This window comes from Ranitomeya imitator, chromosome 3 (assembly GCF_032444005.1).
Source record: "Ranitomeya imitator isolate aRanImi1 chromosome 3, aRanImi1.pri, whole genome shotgun sequence".
Classification (NCBI taxonomy): Eukaryota; Metazoa; Chordata; class Amphibia; order Anura; family Dendrobatidae; genus Ranitomeya; species Ranitomeya imitator.
The window spans coordinates 418,632,654-418,646,084 of record NC_091284.1 but is presented as its reverse complement, the minus strand read 5'-3'; the positions used below and the strand labels follow the sequence as shown (position 1 = coordinate 418,646,084).

At 48.6% G+C, this 13,431-nt stretch overlaps 1 protein-coding gene across 3 annotated transcripts in view; it reads right to left on the bottom strand.

Annotated features, from left to right (window-relative positions):
- Positions 1-12,790, bottom strand: part of OGG1 (8-oxoguanine DNA glycosylase) — a 35,601-nt gene extending 22,811 nt beyond the window's left edge. Inside the window, exons 1-3 of one of the 3 annotated variants that reach the window (XM_069757201.1) lie at positions 12,695-12,790; positions 12,064-12,243; positions 10,722-10,832 (exon numbers count right to left, since the gene is read on the bottom strand). In XM_069757201.1, coding sequence (XP_069613302.1) covers positions 10,722-10,831 — 110 coding nt within the window. In that variant the 5' untranslated portion in view covers position 10,832; positions 12,064-12,243; positions 12,695-12,790. Of the gene's footprint in view, positions 1-10,721; positions 10,833-12,063; positions 12,244-12,619 lie in introns of all 3 variants that reach the window. The other 2 variants (XM_069757202.1, XM_069757203.1) reach the window with 2 other exon arrangements.
- Positions 12,791-13,431: the final 641 nt, after the last annotated feature.

Below are 13,431 nucleotides of genomic sequence, written 5' to 3'. Positions count from 1 at the left end.
ATAGCATGATGACTGCAGTAAGTATATTGTTATATAATAGCTTTTTAAAGTGCCTTAATGACAATCTAACTAAAGTACAGGTGGCGGCATCACTCCTACTTGTATAATGAGGCAGATTTGCCATTTGGCAGTCAAGGAAACAGCGTAGTGCCTCCATATATTGTAGCGCCCCCATACATTGTGCCCAGCTTGTGCTTCTGTTGATACACACCAGTAAATTACCGTATACTCATGTATAAGCTGAGTTTTTTAGAACATTTTTTTGTGCTGAAAATGCCTCCCTCGGCTTATACACGAGTCATTGTCATAGTTTACTGAGGGGGAGCGGCGGGTTGCAGGAGACGGTGGCAGCAGGAAAAGCATGTGCCCCCTGCCAGTGCAGTGAAAACTCATTTTTCTTATGGTGTGCACAGTTACAGCCGCAGGCTTCCATTATAAAAAAAACAAAACAAATCAAAAACATTTTACCTACCTTTCCTGCGCGCCCTCGCAGCAACTCATTCCGATGCCAGCAGCTCCTGCAGCCGGGCGATCACGTGTCCCCACTAATTAATGTAATGAATATTCACCTCTCTCCACTCCCATAGGCGTGGAGAGAGGTGAATATTTATTACCTTAATGAGCAGGGACACGTGATCGCCTGGCCGCAGGAGCTGCTGGCATCGGAATGAGATGCTGTGAAGGAGCGCAGGGAAGGTAAGTAGGATGTGTTTTTTTTTTATGCTTTTCTCATAGGGGCCAAATATACAAGGATGGGAATAAGGAGCCATGCAGACAAGGATGGGAATAAGGAGCCATGCAGACAAGGATGGGAATAAGGAGCCATGCAGAAAAGGATGGGAATAAGGAGCCATGCAGAAAAGGATGGGAATAAGGAGCCGTGCTTACAAGGAAGGCGATAAGGAGCTATGAGTACAAGGAGGAGGATAAGGAGCTATGCGTACACGGATGGGTATAAGGAGCCATGCGTACAAGGATGGAGATAAAGAGCTATGCGTACAAGGATGGGGATAAGGAGCCATGCATACAAGGATGGGGATAAGGAACCATGCATACCAGAATAGGGATTAGGGGACAATGCATACCCGGCTTATACTCAAGTTAATAATAAGTTTTCCCAGTTTTTCGAGGCAAAATTAGGTGCCTCTGCTTATACTCGGGTTGACTTAAACAAGAGTATATATGGTAAGTACCTTCTCTCCATTACAATAATGCCTAACATGTGGGTGCTTATTGTGGTTTAGGCACAATAGGGCTCAGGAGGGGATATCTGTATTTGGGAGCACAGAATTCACTGGAATTTGAGTGGGCGGGGGCCATGTTGCTTTTCCAGTCTTTATTCTACCAATAACATGGGAACCACCTATAGTTCCAGTGACAGATGACGGACCTCAGTGGGGGCTGGTTTTGGGGTACATTATATTTTTCGGTCACTTCCAGAATAAGGCTATGTGCACACGTTGCACATTAGCCTTAGGGATTTCTGGTGCGGATTCTGCCTCTCCTGACAGAAAACGCACCTGCGGATTTATCGCGTTTTTTGTGCGGTTCCGCGGCGTTTTTTGTGCATTTTTTCTGCGTTTTTTTTTTGCGGATTTGCTGCGTTTTTTAGCCCTGCGGTTTTCTATAATGGAATGGGTACAAAAACGCTGCAGATTCGCAAAAAAGAAGTGACATGCTACTTCTTTTAAACCGCAGCGTTTCCGCAGCGGATTTTCCGCAAAGTGTGCACAGCATTTTTTTTTTTCTCACTGATTTACATTGTACTGTAAATCAATTGCGGATCTGCAGCGTTTCTGCACCGCAAAAAAACATGCGGATCCGCAGAGAATCCGCAACGTGTGCACATACCCTAAGGATGGATCACATTCTTGTGTTCTATGCTGAGCACTTACCTCAGGGTTTCTGTGTAAATCACACAAAAATGTGATCCAGACAAAGCCTCCAACGGAACCACCCACCATAATGAGGCAGATGGAGACCCTTTGTACTCTGGCGTTTGCTCCGGTGGCATCCATCTTTTTAGGCGTGCGCAAATCTGTGCGCTAAAAAGACGCTTAAAATGATGGGACACTGCTAGAACACAGACCAGCCCAAAGTGACTCCATCTGTCTCATAAGCGAGTGGTTCTGTCTGAGATTTTGTCTGAATCACCGTTTTAGGGAATTTACACGGAAACCCCAACATAAGCGTTCAGCGGAGAGAGCAGGATAAATGTGAGTAGAGCCTTATTCCAATTTTTGGAAAGTAGAATGAACAAAATAGACAACAGTACAAGAACAGTTTGTTTTTGTTTTTTTTTTTGGGGGGGGGGGGGGGGTTTGCGAAGTTCACAGTGCGGTATAAATGATGAGGCACACATTTTTACTGTGTGATAGCAGCAAAACCTAAAAAAAAAAAACAACTGTATAAATCTGGTATTGCTGTAATCGCACCATCCCGGAGAATAAAATTTGCCTCATCACTTATACTGCATGGTGAACATCCAAATTTTATTTTAATAAGAAGTAGTTTTTTTTGTCTCGATATTCTGAGAGCTGTTACTTTTTTAGTTTATGGTGAATAGAGCTGTATGAGGGCTTATTTTTTGTAGGACGAGTTGATTTTTTTGGCACCATTTTGGTTTTTTTTGCACCATTCACCATGCGGTAAAAGTGATAAGACCAATTTTTTCGTCAGGTCGGTACGAGTACGACGATACCAGATTTATAGCTTTTTTTTTTTCCATTCTTTATTTATAGTTTTAACAAAAGTTACATGTGACTCACATCACAACATGTCTTATAAGGAGCAATTGGTTGTAATACAAGTTATGCATTTCTAGGTTAACAATATAACGAGAAAACCAAACTTAACGGAACGACCGAACAGGTGTCACTTATAGTCCAGCATTGGCGTAAGACCAGCATATGCGTACCAAGTTGCAGCCAAATTTTAAATTATAAGAAACATTTTGACATCAAGTTAAAATTAATAATTTTGTTTACAGAAACCAAAATAGGGGAGGGAGACCTTGTCACCTTAGCAGATGGGAATCATCCCTAAGGGTATGTTCACACGTTCCTGATTTCCATCCTTTTTTTTTTCAGGACTGTTTTTTAAAAAACTGCAGCTCTTGGCAGAAAACGCAGGTCCTTTTTTTGATGCGTTTTTTGATCCTTTTTTTTATGCAGTTTTCTATGCAGAGTCTGTGTGTTTTCTAGGAAGTTTTTTAGGGTTAAAATGGCTGAAAATACCCTAACCCTACCCCTATTCTAACCTTAGTGGAAAAAAAAAAAAAAAAAAAAAAATTCTTAATTTTTTTATTGTCCCTACCTATGGGGGTGACAAAGGGGGGGGGGGTGTCATTTACTATTTTTTTATTTTGATCACTGAGATATAACCTATCTCAGTGATCAAAATGCACTTTGGAACGAATCTGCCGGCCGGCAGATTCGGCGGGCGCACTGCGTATGCGCCCGCCATTTTGCAAGATGGCGGCGCCCAGGGAGAAGACGGCCGGACGGACACCGGGACGCTGGGTAAGTATAAGGGGGGGAGATTAGGGCACGGGGGGGGCATCGGAGCACTGGGGGGGCATCGGAGCACGGGGCGGTGGGATTGGAGCACGGGGGGGCGGGATCGGAGCACGGGGGGGCAGCCACACTCCGCCCACGCACTTCCGCCTGCTTCCCCGCACTTCCTGCTGCAGCGGTTCTGCACCACAAACCGCAGTAAAACCCGCAGATATTTTTTTCATCTGCGGGTTTTACTGCGGGTTTGACCTGACAATCGAGGTCAATGGGTGCAGAACCGCTGCGGCTCCGAAAAAAGAAGTGACATGGTACTTCTTTTTTCCCGCAGCTATTCAGCGCGGCTTTTTTTTTTTTTTTCCGCATTGTGGGCACAGCAGTTCCTGTTTTCCATAGGGTACAATGTAATGTACCCTGCATGGAAAACAGCTGCGGACCCGCAGCGGGAAAATCGCGGCAATTCCGCATGAAAAAAAGGATCGTGTGAACATGGCCTAAGGCTGATTTATAGCTTTGTTGATGCTTTGCTCATTTTACAGACTATAAACAATATTTTACAAAAATGAATTTGTTTTTGCATCATCATATTTTGAGAGCTTTAACTTTTTTATTTTTTTTTGCCAAGTGAGCCATATTAGGGCTTGTTTTTTTGCAGAACAGTTTGGCGTTTTCATTTATACCATTTTTTTTTTTTTTACATATGACTTTTTGATCGCTTGTTATTCACTTTTTTAGTGAGACATTATGATTAGTGACGAGTGAATATACTTGTTACTTGAGATTTCTCGAGCACGGTCAGGTGTCCTCCGAGTATTTTTTAGTGCTCGGAGATTTAGTTTTCCTTGCAGCAGCTGAATGATTTACATCTGTTAGCCAGCTTGATTACATGTGGGGATTCCCTAGCAACCAGGCAACCCCCACATGTATTTATGCTGGCTAACAGATTTAAATCATTCAGCTGTGGGGCTAAAAACTAAAACTCCGAGCACTAAAAAATACTCGGAGGACACCCGAGCGTGCTCGGGAAATCTTAAGTAACGAGTACCGTATATACTCAAGTATAAGCCGAGATTTTCAGCCCACTTTTTTGGGCTGAAAGTCCCCCTCTCAGCTTATACTCGAGTCATACCCGGGGGTCGGCAGGGGAAGGGGAGCTGTATAATTATACTTACCTACTCCCGACGCAGTCCCTGCAGGTCTCTGCTTCTTCCAGCGCTGCAGTTTCTTCCTATACTGAGCGGTCACATGGTATCGCTCATTACAGTAATGAATATGCGGCTCCACCTCCCATAGAGGTGGAGCCGCATATTCATTACTGCAATGAGCGGTAACTGTGACCGCTCAATACAGGAAGAAAATGCGGAGCCGGGGAACAGACCTGCAGCGACGGCGCCAGAAGCAGGTATGATGGGGGGCAGTGCGCGATACTCACCTGCTCCTCGTGCCACCGGCAGCGCCGCTATGTCTTCCGCAGTGACACTCAGGTCAGAGGGCACGGTGACGCGATTAGTTCTTCCTGAGCGTCGGTGCAGAGGATGGGAAGACACAGCAGCGGTCAGCGGTGGAACGGGAAAGGCGAGTATGTAATTTTTTTAATCGCAGCAACAGCTTTTGGGCCAAATATATGTATGGGGCATCTTATCCGGCCATGTGCAGAATTATATGGGGGCAAATATCTGTTTGGGGTATCTTACCCGGCCATATGCAGCATTATATGGGGGCGAATATCTGTATGGGGCATCTTATGTGGCCATGTGCAGCATGATATGGGGGCAAATATCTGTATGGGGCATCTTATTTGGCCATGTGCAGCATTATATGGAGCAGTTATCTGTATGGAGCATCTTATGGGGCCATGTGCAGCATTATATGGGGGCAAATGTCTGCATGGGGCATCTTATCTGGCCATGTGCAGCATTATATGGGGCAAATATCTATATGGAGCATCTTATGGGGCCATGTGCAGCATTATATGGGGCAGTTATTTGTATGGAGCATCTTTTGGGGCCATGTGCAGCATTATATGGGGCAAAAATCTGTATGGAGCATCTTATGGGGCAAATATCTGTATGGAGCATCTTATGGGGCCATGTGCAGCATTATATGGGGCAGTTATCTGTATGGAGCATTTTATGGGGCCATAATCCACATTTGTGGAGCATTATACGGGGAAAATGTCTGTATGGAGCATTTTATGGGGCCATAATCAAGGTTTGTGCAGCATTATATGGGGCATATTTTAATATGGAGCATCCTATGGAGCCCAACATAAACTGTATGGAGCATTATATGGGGCTCCTGATTCAATATGGATATTCAAAAATACTTAACCTACTGATGTCTCAATTAATTTTACTTTTATTGGTATCTATTTTTATTTATGAAATTTACCGGTAGCTGCTGTATTTTCCACCCTAGGCTTATACTCGAGTCATTAAGTTTTCCCAGTTTTTTGTGGCAAAATTAGGGGGGGGTCGGCTTATACTCTGGTCGGCTTATACTCGAGTATATACGGTATATTTGCTCATCACTAATTGTGATGAAAAAACGACAATCCGGGGCGATCAGGATGACCGGCACCCCTTCCGCTTTGACCTTCTTCAACAGTTTGGGAAGCAATGGAAGGGGTGGGAACAGGTAGGGCAGCACGAACTGTGACCAAGGAATGGCCAGAGCGTTGACGCCCACTGCGAGAGGATCGCGAGACCTGGAGACGAACTGTGGAACCTTCCTGTTCATTCGGGACGCCGTGAGATCCACGTCCGGAGTCCCCCATCGAAGACAAATCTGATGGAAGACCTCCGGATGCAAAGACCATTCCCCTGCCGCGAGGCCCTCGCAGCTGTGGAAGTCGGCGGCCCAGATGTCCACGCCAGGGATATGCACTGCGGATATCACCGTAACCGTTGCCTCTGCCCAAAAGGAGGATCTTGGATACCTCGGCAAGGGCCAAGGAGCTCCGGGTCCCCCCCTGATGGTTGACATATGCCACAGCCATGGCGTTGTCCGTCTGGATCCAGATTGGCAGGCCCCTGAGAATCCTTTCCCAGTGGCGGAGGGACAGAAAGATGGCCCGAATTTCGAGGACATTGATGATTGGCAGATATGACTCCTGCGTCGACCAACGGCCCTGAACAGTCAGGTGGCGAAATACCGCACCCCAGCCGAGCAGGCTGGCGTCCGTCGTCACCACTTGCCAGTGAACTGGAAGGAAGGACCTGCCCTGGGAGATGAGAGGTGACGTCAGCCACCAGTTGAGAGACCCGTTTGACCCGAGAAGAGAGTCGGATCGGACGATCCAGGGAGGAGACAGACCGGTCCCACTGAAACAGAATAGCTTGCTGAAGGGGTCGTGAATGAAATTGGGCTACCAATCCTCCCCAGAACCTTCATGGCCGATCGGAGGGAGGGAGGCCGAGGACCGTGGAGCAAGCGTATGTCCCGACAAAGAGTGGATCTCTTGTCTTTGGGAAGGAAGACTCTGGTCTGACGAGTGTCGAAGAACATGCCCAGAAAGATGATGCGCTGAGAAGGAATAAGGCAGGACTTCTTCCGGTTGACCAGCCACCCGAAACGGGCTAGGGTGTCGAGAACAATGGACAGGCTTTCGTGAGCCTGAGAAAAGGACAGAGCCTTGATGAGGATGTCGTCGAGGTATGGAAATAGGACCAGGCCTCTGACTCTCAAGATGGCCATCAGCGCCGCCATGATCTTCGTGAACACCCTTGGAGCAGTTGCGAGACCGAACGGCAGGGCGACGAACTGGAGCACTGCAAAGCGCAGGAAACGGTGATGTCCGGGAAATATCGGGACATGGAGGTAGGCGTCCTGGATGTCTATTGAGCACAGAAATTCCTGGGCCTCCAGGGAAGCAATTACTGAACAAAGGGATTTCATCCTGAAGTGTCTCAGACGAACTCTCCTGTTCAGCAATTTGAGGTCCAGAATGGGGCGAACCTTGCCGTCTTCTTTCGGCACCACAAAAAGGTTTGAGTAGAAACCCGTGAACCGTTCTTTTTCTGGGACGGGAACGATTCCCCCGGCTTTGAGAAGAGAAGCGATGGCTGCGAAGAAACCCGGAACTAGAGTGGGATCTCTTGGAGGACGGGATTGGAAGAAACGATCCCGGGGTCGTGAAACGAACTCTATCTTGTATCCCGAGGATACAACTTTCCTGACCCATGCGTCCTCTACTGCGGAAATCCAGACGTCCCTGAAAAAGAGAAGACGGCCGCCCAACCTGGGAGTTGGGCTGGAGTCTTGCCGAGAGTCATGCCGAAGTGGATCTTCTAGTCCTGGGCCTGGAGGATCTACCCTGGGAGTAGCGAGGCCGCCAGGACGGAGTGGGCCTAAAGGACACCGCCTTCTTCTCTTGACGTGCCTGTGGCCTCTGTTGCTGCTGGGAAAGGGAGTTTGACGCAGCAAAGCGACAAAAAAGGCCGAAAGGATCGAAACTTCCGCCTAGGAGGAGGGCGACGAGGCTTAGCCTTGGGGAGAAGAAAGCTTGTACCCCCAGTGGCGTCCTTAATGATTTGGTCCAGCTGGGAACCAAAGAGACGAGAGGCCTGGAAGGGCAGACTGGTAAGGGACTTTTTGGAAGATAAGTCCGCCTGCCAGGCCTTGAGCCAAATGGTCCGGTGGATGGCAACAGCATTGCTGGAAGCCTGAGCCGCACAAGACGCGGCATCCAGGGAGGCGGAGACCAGGTATTCACCAGCGTGGGAAATCTGGTTGGCAAGCTCCGCTAGTTGCACGGGAGGCGCCCCGTCTAGGATACCTCGACGGAGATCTTTGGCCCATTTGGAAATGGATTTAGAAACCCAAGTAGAAGCAGAAGCTGAGCATAGAGCCGCTGCAGCCGCTTCAAAGGCTGACTTCGCAAAGGATTCTACAACTCTATCGTTAAGAGTCCTTCAGAGATGCTCTGCCGGACAGTGGAAGCACCATTTTGGTGGACAGCCTGGAAACAGGGGGATCCACCGAGGGAGAGACCGTCCAATTGGCAGTAAGTTCTGGAGAAAAGGGATATAACACACCCAGGCGTTTTCCCCTCTGAAAACGTCTGGTCGGGCTCTCTCTCTCTCTGGACAAGATTTCCTCGAATTCAGGATGAGGAGCAAAAAACTTGGAAGGTGGTTTGGCCCGTCTAAACGAAACCGCCTGATCTGCGGGTTCCGTAGAGGGATCCTTGATGCCACAGGTTTGGTTTATTGCCCCAATGAGATTCTGGACCATATCCCTCATGGTGGCGATTTGGTTAGAATCCAGCTCCGAAATATCCTCCGAGGGCACATCAGAGAATGCCTCGCCTGACTCAGGGGAGGAGGATCGGGGGGACACCGACCGCAGGGGAGGGCCGTGTGGCGAGATGGAGCGAGAAGAGGACTCAGACCGACGTTCCTGTCTGGACCTTTTGTGGCTTATCAAGGAGGGCTCGGGCGGCGGTTCCTGCGACCCGCTGGCCACGGCAGGGGTAACCGATCCAGCACAGACACCAGGGTTTGAGACACCCGTGTTAAATCGGCCACCGATTGTGACAGAGAGGAGGCCCAGCCTGGGATGGGGGTATCACTCTCGGGCGGACTGGCCGGGGGATCCTGGGTGGTGGGAACAATCGGGTTGCTGCAGGTCTGACATAGCGGAGAGGACTGACCTGAGGGAAGTTTGCTGTTACAGGACGAACATGCAAAGTACTTGACTAAGGCAGAAGAAGCAGGAGGACGAGAGAGGCCTCCTTTAGAGTTAGACATATTGAGAGGTCCCTGAAGAAATGCCAGCGGGTTAGGGGACAGTGGGGGGTGTCAGTCTGCAGTGCAGAGCTACTCACGGCAGACGAAAACGGAATCCGGAGGAAGCTGTCCGGCTTGATGGGATGGACCTCCGGCGAAAAATAGTCCCTTAGGCAGGAGAGGTATGGGCTCCTGCCGCAATCTGGATCAGTGGAAGGACTGTGCCGAGCTGCGGACGTGACCGCTGATAAGTGGCGACAGGTGTCTGCAAAGGGAACTTTGTGTTCCAAGATGGCGCCGGTGGGTGCGGAAAAGGGCTTGACTTGTGCCCCTGCCACAGAGAGGTTGTCGGGCGGGAGAAAAGCCCGCCCGACGAAGAGGAAAAGGGGGCGGAGTCCGGCACCGGAAGTAGGCCCGGCAGAAGTCGGGGCCTATTTAGAGATAGGTGCCGGAGAAGGCCGCGGCGTCGGAGGGAGGAATCGGCACGGCAGCTGAGAGGCCACACACCGCGGCAGACGCAAAGCAGTGTGGCGGCCTGCAAGCCGCCATGCAAAGACAGGCTGGACGGCCACATACAGCGGCCGGGGAAACGCAGCTGCAGGGACCCGCAGCGGTGCGGCGGCTTAGCAGAGCCGCCACACTGAAGAAAATAATGAACGACCGCTTACAGCGGCCGGAGCCGGGCAGCCGCAGGCAGTGCGGCGGACAGAGAAGGCCGCGCTGGTGTAGTAAGGCAGCCGCGCCGGGCACAGGGGCAAGGCGGCCGCAGCCACAGAAGCAGTGCGGCGGCTGAAAGAGATGGGGCCCAGCTCGGGAAAGGACCCCTTACCTCTGCCCAGCAAGTAAGGTGACCTGCACCTGAAACCCCTTAAATAAGGCACCTCCTTTGAGGATCTCAGTGGACCGTTAGGGAAAATATTCACCTTAAACATCCCACGCAGTTACTAACCTGGAAGGTATCAGACGTCCATGGGGCTGATGGACGTCCTCATCTCCGCAACCGACAGGCTCTGGTAGGCGAGTGGGTGGGGGACGGATGCAGGACCGGACTTCTAAGCACGCTGGTGTGCTAAGCTCTTGGTCCTGCAGAAGATCTATGAGGATACGGGGTGGCAGTACACACCGTACTCATAGTCCGCATTGTGGGAGTACAGGTGTGACTGTTCACCCTGTATCCCTCTGAAAAAAACCTGAAAAGAAACGACGCACATTGAGGTAGATAAGGGTCTAATAAAAGACCCGTGTCCACCTCCTACTGACACTAAGCTAAACTGAAGAGTATAATGCCAGTCGGTGGGGTGTACACTGCAGAGGAGGAGCTAACTTTTTTATTTGCATAGTGTCAGCCTCCTAGTGGCAGCAGCATACACCCATGGTTCCTGTGTCCCCCAATGAGAGGCGATAAAGAAAAGTCTTTTCTAAGAAAACACCTTTAAAATAAATTTTGAGTATAAATATATATTATGAGGAGAATACCGACCGAAAAGACTGACCGCCTGGTAGAACAAAATCCAGGCGTAGTTCAGAGAGATGGCATGGAATTGACCGCCAGAGATGAGGGCACACTGATAGAGATGTGAGGTGTTTCATCCTGAAAAAAAATCACACACATAAAAGTAAGGATAAATGTTATCGGGAAATGCCACAATATGCAAAAACGTTGTGAAAGCAGCTCCAATGATGAACTACAGGCCACGCTAAAGGGGGTTCCCCCAAACAAAAGTTCATTTCAATCAATAGATCTTGTAACAATAATAATTTCCACAATTGGATGTGTTCAAATAAAATGTTCCTGTCCTGAGATAATCTTATAAATGTGCCCTGCTGTGTACTGTGTAATGGCTGTGTCTGACCTGACATGGGAGGAAGCAAAAAGAGTATACAGACAGGACAGTATGGGATCACAAATAATTCTTTCTTTTGAGGTAAAACATTGTTTTTGTGAGACAGCCTTTCCCTGCCTGATTTTTTTTTTTTTTTAAATGTACCTCAAAAGATAAAATTATTTGTGATCCCATACTGTCCTGTCTGTATACTTTTGCTTCCTCCCCTGCCCAGGAGCTGTGATGTGATCAGACCATGTTCCTGTATGTCAGACACAGACATTACACAGTACACAGCAGGCTCACATTTATAAGATTATCTCAGAACAGGAACATTTTATTTAAACATCCAATTGTGGAAATTATTATTATTCCAAGATCTGTTAATTAAAATGAACTTTGTTCATGGGAAAACCCATTCAAGTCAAATCAGTATCAAAAGTGAAGATACATATAACTGCTTTGTTTTTCTGTAAAACATTTCCTCAGTTTAGAATCCACTCATAGTTTATCGAACTGCTACTGTGCAAGCGCGGCAGGTGCCATCTTGGTGGAAACAATTTTTTTTGTCCTCTACCAAAATGGCGGTAGCGCCACTGCAGTAGCATCTATCGCGTTCCGAATTATGCGACTGTGCAGGCTCGGCTGGAGCCACTCTGAGGAAGATTTTTTTTTTCAAGCAATTTATTTCACTAAATAAAATAAAAATATGGACATTATAAATGCGATCATGCTACAGCGCAGTCACCTGCATGATGAATGTAATTTTTATTTTAAAACCATAACATATACAGTATGTAAAATAGAGGGCTGGTCACTGGGGGATCAGAGACCTGTCGTAAGCCAATAAGGATGAATATGTAAGGAGAGCACCACATGAAGCCCCCCACAGGCCGCCCCAGAGCACGGGAATCTCAATAACTGAAAATACAGATTAAACAACCACAAGACGGACTTCATCAGCCAAGGTATCATTGTAATCAGTATAACGGCGCTGACCTGACACTGTCTGTAGGTTACTGTGCACAATCCTGCCGACAGGTTCCCTTTATAAAGGTTGTCACTTGTGATGAGTGAACGTGCGGGGATAAGGTGTTATCTCAGCATGCCCGGGTGATAACCAGGTGTCTTCGTTGTGCTTGAAAAATACGTTTGAGTCCCCGCAGCTGCGTCTCGTGGCTGTTAATAAATAATAAAGAAACAATATTTTTAGATAGCGCTAACATATTCCACAGCGCCTTAGTGTGCAATCCCTCCAGGTGTAGTGGCTGTTGAGACATGCAGCCGCACAGACACAATGACCCCGAACTCTCTGGGACAACACTCGAGCATGCTCGCTCTTCACTAGCCGTCACCTGTCTGGGTACAATGCTAACCCTGCAGTTACTCGGTGTGACCGAGCATTGCCTGCAAATAACGCATACAATGGGAACAGCAGCTATAGGGTGACCCCGGAGAGCGACCATCACCCACAATGCACTGCTGCCGGACTGGCTGGCATAGAGCACCACGTGTCACCCCGCACTAGAACTATATCATATGTGGGGGGACAAACCGCTATAACGTGACGGATCCCGGAGCAGGACACAGCACGGGCTCCTATTACCCACAACACATCACTGCCACCTACAGATCAGCGCGCTCCGCTCCACCGTGAGCACCTCGCTACGTCATCATAGCATGTGACCAACCACCTGACTTCAAGTCACGTGCCGCCAAACCAGAACTACCCGCCACCTTTGCCGTGTGAAGCCGCTGTGCTGCGGCCTGGTGCACATGAATGAAGCAGCACCGTGCAAATGAGGGGAGGGCGGTGTCTGTGGTGATTTGGAACGTGAAGGTGGAGCAGGTGCTGCCTCTGGGGCCACGAGAAAGGCTGCTGTGTGTAGAAGGAGGAGGAGGAACAATATGGAGGGAGTCATGTTCTCACAGTGACGGGGGTAACACTGAGGAAACTGAAGGCCCCTGAGGGAGCGTACATGGGTGTCATGGCCTGGGTGTGTGGGAACTGTAATGGCTACCATTGGCGCTAGCCATAATCGTCGCTGTTTAACTACTTAAGTGCCACTGTTTGTAACAGGCATTCAATTAGTGCAATCAGTGGACCCAATGAAGACCCCCCCATCTTCGTACTCGTTCACGAGGAGTTTTTACTCGTGTATTTTCCCATAAACGTAGCTTTTTACAGTTCCAGCAAAGTAGATGGGATTTCTAAAGCTCTCGTGGTCACTGCTTTTTTTTACTTGGTGTAAGCTGACCTGTGATGGGTACGCTTGGTTTTATGTGCTGATTCCCCCCTCCCCCCTAGAATTGTATTAGATGTGGAAAATCTACAAGTAAAAGAATGCATGTAATTCGCACAGGACT